Raw genomic sequence first — 6,629 nt, 5'->3', positions numbered from 1 at the left:
CTATTCATAATATCCTAAACAGTTCACCTACAGAAACAACACCCAATTCTCAAGCCATAGCACACAACCTTGGAGGGAATCAAGATCCTCCAAACCCACCACCCGAACAAACTCTCCGTCAGTGGTCAAGACAAGAGGTTAGTCAACAACCTCTTTGTATCACATACCCAGCTGCCACCAACTTGGAACTCAAATCCGGGCTCATTCACTTACTCCCAACATTTAGGGGCCTAGAGAATGAAGATCCTCACAAGTTCCTCACCGAGTTCCATGTAGTATGTGTGGGTATGAAACCACACAATGTCACAGATGATCAGATCAAGCTTAGGGAATTCCCCTTCGCAGTGCAAGACGCCGCCAAAGACTGGCTCTATGACCTCCCACCGGGGACGGTGACTACTTGGGTAGACCTTGCGAGGTTGTTCTTGGACAAGTATTTTCCCGAAATGAAAGCTTCAGCCCTACGGAGGGAAATTATCGGAATCAAGCAACACAAAAGAGAAGCTTTTCACACATACTGGGAAAGATTTAAAAAGCTTTGCGCCCGTTGTCCAAAGCACGGGATCACCGAGTATCAGCTCCTACAGTATTTCATTGAAGGTATGACCCCCATGGAAAGAAGACTTCTCAATGCTTCTAGTGGCGGATCTTTGCCCGATAAGACCCCAACTGAGATCCGAAATCTAATCAAGAATATGGTTGAAGATTCCAAACATTCAAGCCATGACGAAGAATGGTATACGGATGCACCCCAGGGTGTAAAAGAAGTTCAAACTCCGCAGATTGAAGCTCAATTGTCCGAGCTCACGAAAGTAGTCATGATGTTGGCCAAAGACAAAGGTGTGCAGCCCACACCCCGCCCATGCGGTATTTGCACCCAAGTGGGGCATCCAACCGATATGTGCCCACAACTCCAAGAGGAAGATTATGAAGAAGCAAAAGTCATGGGAGGCTATTCTGGGGCAAATTAGAGAGGTTATGAGTAACCAAGAGGTGATCAGCGATGGAACAATAATCAAGGGTGGGGAGGCAATCAACAAGGGAATTATCCGCAAAATCAATCGCATCAATATCAACCAAGACCACCATTTCCTCAAAATCAACAACGACCACCATTCCAACCTCAAAATTACCAACCAAGGCACCCACAACAACCCCCTCCACAAGCAAGTTCTTCAAGTATGTCCTTAGAGAACATAGTAAAAAGCCTTGCCACAAGAACTCAAAGCTTTCAACAAGAAACCAAGACAAGCATAAAAAGCTTGGAGCAACAAGTATCACAACTTGCTCAATCCATGAGTAAGATGGAGTCGCAAGGCAAGCTACCCTCTCAAACGGAGAAGAACCCAAAACACAATGTGTGTGCAATTACCCTAAGAGGTGGGAAAAGTTATGAAAGTCCAAAGATGCCGGATGAAGAAGAAGAAGAGAAAGAGATTGAGGTGGAAGAAGCTGTCAAAGAAGAGGAAAAGAAGAGTACTCCAAAGTCTAGGAAGCTAATAGAATCCGAAGTGAAAGTCACACCAGCTCCATTTCCTTCAAGGCTGGCATGCACCAAAAGAGAAAGGGAAGATGACGAGATCATGGCCATGTTTCGAAAGGTTGAAATCAATATCCCTCTTTTAGATGCCATTACACAGATTCCTAGATATGCTAAGTTCCTTAAGGAACTTTGCACATCTAAGAAAAAGCTTAAAGGAAATCAAACTGTGAAGGTTGGTGAAAATTTCTCAGCCGTGTTACAAAAGCGGCTACCAAAAAAATGCAAGGACCCGGGTGTTTTCACGGTTCCTTGTAAAATGGGTAACCTTTTTGTACCACGTGCCATGCTTGATCTTGGAGCATCAATTAATGTCTTACCCTATTCAAGTTATAAGACAATGGGAATTGGACCTTTATCAAAAACCAGAGTTATCATTCAACTGGCTGACCGGTCTTTGGTACACCCGAAAGGTGTATTGGAGGACGTGTTAGTGCTAGTTAATGAGCTTGTTTTTCCCGCTGACTTTTATGTTTTAGACATGGGTGATGAAAACACCCCACAATCGAGCTCCATCCTTTTGGGGAGACCTTTTATGAGTACCTCAAAAACAAAAATAGATGTAGCCAATGATACTTTGTCAATGGAGTTCGATTGTGAGGTGATTAACTTTAATATCTTTGAAGCCATGCATTATCCTAGCGATATTCATTCTTTAAACTTCATAGATGTTATTGATTCATGTACTAATGATTGTTTTGAGATGTTAAGCCAAGATGTGCTAGCCACCATCTTGAGCAAACACTTTGATGAGACAGGGATTAAGGATTTGGTTGACAAGTACACATTGGAGGAAGAATTGATTGAAGTAATTGATTCCTTGGAGAAAGCACAACCCATGAGAGTCGAACCACCCCGCATGAAGCTAAAAAGTTCCAATCCGAAACTTCTCTCATTCATAGTACAACCACCAACTCTTGAGTTGAAGGCTCTTCCTGACCATCTCAAGTATGCTTATCTTGGAGAGGAAGAGACACTACCAGTGATAATTTCGACCAAGCTGGCACGAGAAGAAGAAAAAGAGTTAGTTGGAATTTTGAAGAAATACAAGGAGGCTATTGGTTGGACCATTGCGGATATAAAAGGGTTGAGCCCATCGTTATGCATGCACAAAATACTGATGGAAGAGGACTTCAAGCCAACCCGTGAAGCACAAAGGAGGATGAATCCACCTATGATGGAGGTGGTTAAAAAGGAGATCATGAAGCTCTTGGATGCAGGTGTAATCTACCACATTTCTGATTATAAGTGGGTGAGTCTTGTGCAAGTAGTCCCGAAAAAAGCCAGAGTCACCGTTGTCAAAAACTCCGAGGGAGAATTGGTACCCACCCGTGTGCAAAACGGGTGGAGAGTTTGTATCGATTATAGGAAGTTGAATGCTTCCACCCGCAAAGACCACTTCCCTTTGCCATTCATTGATCAGATGTTTGAACGATTGGTCGGGAAATCCCACTATTGCTGCCTTGATGGTTTCTCTGGTTTTCATCAAATTCCGGTTGCCCCGGAAGACCAAGAGAAAACCACATTCACATGTCCCTTCGGCACCTTTGCGTATAGACGCATGCCCTTCGGCTTGTGAAATGCACCCGCGACTTTCCAAAGATGTATGGTGAGCATATTTTCAGAATATGTCGAAAATATCATAGAGGTTTTCATGGACGATTTTACTGTTTATGGAAACTCATTTAATGAATGTTTTCAAAATCTCACCAAAATATTACAAAGGTGCATTGACACGAACTTAGTCCTTAATTATGAAAAATGTCATTTTATGGTTGACAAGGGCTTGATACTTGGACATGTGGTGTCCCAAAAAGGTTTAGAAGTTGACAAGGCCAAAACAGATGTTATTAAGAGCTTACCATACCCGACAAATGTTCGGGAAGTACGTTCTTTTCTTGGCCATGCAGGTTTTTATCGGTGGTATATAAAGGATTTTTCCAAGATCACGGTGCCGATATGTCAACTTCTATAAAAGGAGGCCGATTTTGAGTTTGGTGATGAATGTAAGAAGGCATTTGATCTTTTGAAAGATTTGTTGACATCCGCCCCCATTATTCAACCGCCAAATTGGGATCTTCCATTTGAGATCATGTGCGATGCTAGCAATACCGCGGTTGGGGCGGTTTTGGGACAAAAGGTTGACCGAGCACATCATGTCATTTACTATGCATCAAAGACCCCTGATAGGGCACAAGGCAACTACACCACAACAAAGAAAGAGTTGCTTGCTATTGTCTTTGCTTTAGAGAAGTTCCGACAATACCTCCTTGGAACTAAAGTGATCATATATTCGGACCATGCAGCCATAAAGCACTTGCTTACAAAGAAAGATTCAAAGTCGAGGTTAATACGGTGGATGCTGCTTTTGCAAGAGTTCGATATTGAGATCAAAGACAAGAGTGGAAAGGAAAATCTGGTTGCGGATCATCTAAGTCGCATTGTATCAGCCGAAGATGGTATACCAATTTGTGACACATTTCCAGATGAGCATCTATTTGTAGCCAAAGAAGCACCATGGTATGCAGATATCATCAATTACTTGGTCACAAGTCAATTTCCCCCAGATTCATCCCGTTGGGAAAGAGACAAAATCAAGAAGGAAGCCAAACGCTACATATGGGACGAGCCTTACCTTTGGAAGTATTGTGCGGACCAAGTAATTCGCAGGTGTGTTGAGCAAAAAGAGGTACAATCTATCCTTAATTTTTTGCATTCTTATGCTTGTTGTGGTCACTTTGGACCCCAAAGGACAGCTAGAAAAGTTTTAGATAGTGGATTCTTTTGGCGTTCTATTTTCCATGATTCCTATGTGCTTTGTGCACACTGTGAAAAGTGCCAAAAATCCGGATCTTTAAGCTCTAGAAATCAAATGCCCCTTACCCCTATTCTAGTATGTGAGATTTTTGATGTATGGGGTATTGATTTTATGGGACCATTTCTGCCCTCTTTTGGTTGTTCTTATATTTTGTTAGCGGTGGACTATGTGTCAAAATGGGTGGAGGCTAAGGCCACCCGTACTAATGATTCCAAAGTTGTAGTCGATTTCCTTAAGGTACAGATTTTCTCACGGTTTGGCACACCAAAGGCACTCATAAGTGACCGCTGGACCCATTTCTGCAATCGGATGCTAGAAGCTGTTTTGAAGAAATATGGAGTGACACACAAAGTCTCAACAGCTTATCATCCTTAAACCAATGGACAAGCAGAAGTCTCAAACAGGCAAATCAAAAGTATCTTGGAGAAAACGGTCAACCCAAACCGCAAAGATTGGAGCTTAAGGCTAGATGATGCCCTATGGGCATACCGCACCGCCTTTAAAATTCCCATTAGTATGTCCCCATATAGGCTTGTGTTTGGTAAAGCATGTCATCTTCCAGTTAAGCTTGAACATAAAGCTTTTTGGGCGGTAAAGAAATTCAACATGAGTGAAGATGAGGTGGGAAATAAAAGGAAACTTGATATCCAAGAGCTAGAGAAGATTCATAATGATGCATACGAAAGCAACATGATCTATAAGGAGAAAACAAAAGCATACCATGACAAGGCAATCTCCCGAAAGACTTTTACACAAGGACAAAAAGTGTTGCTTTACCACTCAAGATTCAAGCTAATTTCAGGAAAGTTGAGATCGAGATGGGTTGGTCCTTTCGTGGTCACAAGGGTGTTTGACCATGGTGCGGTGGAAATCACGAGCAAACAAACGGGTAAAACATTCAAAGTCAATGGTCAAAGGCTGAAGCTGTTTTATGAAGGATTTGAGGTGAAGAATGAAGAGGTTGACGAGTTGGAGAACCCCACATACCAAGACTGAAACACACATGAGGGAAAAGTCGAGCCAACGACTTAAAACAAGGGCAGCTAACCGGGAGGCAACCCGGGGGTATTTCTGTCTTTTATTTAAAAACAATTTCCATTTCTTTGAGTTTTTGGTTTTCAATGTTCCAAATGCATTTAAACATAATTTAAAATCAGCAAACGGACCTAGGAATGCAAAAGCATTTCATTTCGAAGAGTGAGAAATTTTCAAGTTCAAAAAGTGGGGATTAGCTTCCAGAAAGCAACACGGGTCGTGTCCCTCTTAGCCTTAATGGAACACGGGCCGTGTTCATGTAAAAAAAGTCCCAAATTCTTCCAGAGAGCAACACGGGTCGTGTCCCTCTTAGCCTTAATGGAACACGGGCCGTGTTCATGAAAAAAAAGTCCCAAATTCTTCCAGAGAGCACCACAGGTCGTGTTGGTTTTGGCCTATAATGGACACGGGTCGTGTCCGTGCAAAAAGTACCCTAAATTCTTCCAGAGAGCAACACGGGTCGTGTTTATTTTGGCCTAGACCCAACACGGGTCGTGTTCATCCTTAACTCAGCATAACCCCCCCCCCCCCCCCGACACGGGGCATGTCAATTTGGCCTGCAGCGACACGGGTCGTGTCCGCGCAGCAGTTCCGACCCTTTTTAAAGAAAAAAAATCGGGACTTGACCTCATTATCCCCACTTTCATTTCCTAACAGCCTCTCTCTCCCAACAAAAACCTTAGGTCCGATTTTCATCAAAAAACCTTTCGATTTCTTCAAGATTTTGGCTTCCATCTACAAAAAGGTTTGATTTTCATCATCTACACTTCATCTTCTCCATCTTAAACACCATTTTCTTGCATTTTAATGGTGGATTTGGGGGTTTTGACAAACCCTAGATCCGACAATCTCATTTGATTTTGGTGTTTTAGTGTCTTAATCTTGAAAGGGGCAAACTTGGGGAGGTTAAGGAAGATCTTTTTCATCAAGAACAACACAATCCAACACACGATTCGGTAAATTCTTTCCAACTCTTAACTTTTGGATTTTGTGTTCTTGAGTCAAATTACTTGAAATTGTGGTCTATTAGGACTTGATTCTTAGTAGGAAACCTTTGAAAACCAAATTTCCCACGAAATTTTGGTGGCCAAATTCGAAGTTGACTGGACCCGTCAACAGTTGACTTTTTGACATTTTGACCTATTGACTCTTAATTTGTCCCAAACTTGACTATGGAAGCTGCATCTTCCAAAAGACCAAGACAGACCAAATCATCCGCCCGCCGTCGGAAGCCTA

General features: G+C 42.5%; 2 protein-coding genes across 2 annotated transcripts; both read left to right on the top strand.

The window, feature by feature from the left end:
• Positions 1-1,304: 1,304 nt before the first annotated feature.
• LOC145052932 (uncharacterized) lies at positions 1,305-3,119 on the top strand. The gene has a single exon (XM_079000863.1). The coding sequence runs from the start codon at positions 1,305-1,307 to the stop codon at positions 3,117-3,119; it is 1,815 nt and encodes a 604-aa protein (XP_078856989.1).
• A 1,755-nt stretch (positions 3,120-4,874) lies between these two features.
• Positions 4,875-5,354, top strand: LOC145052924 (uncharacterized). The gene has a single exon (XM_079000852.1). It carries the CDS (start codon positions 4,875-4,877, stop codon positions 5,352-5,354), a length of 480 nt encoding a protein of 159 aa, XP_078856978.1.
• Positions 5,355-6,629: the final 1,275 nt, after the last annotated feature.

Source organism: Lactuca serriola, chromosome 1, assembly GCF_051521515.1.
Source record: "Lactuca serriola cultivar US96UC23 chromosome 1, Lser_US96UC23_V15, whole genome shotgun sequence".
NCBI classification, from domain to species: domain Eukaryota; kingdom Viridiplantae; phylum Streptophyta; class Magnoliopsida; order Asterales; family Asteraceae; genus Lactuca; species Lactuca serriola.
The sequence above is the reverse complement of the archived record's forward strand: the minus strand, read 5'-3'. Positions and strand labels throughout refer to the sequence as shown.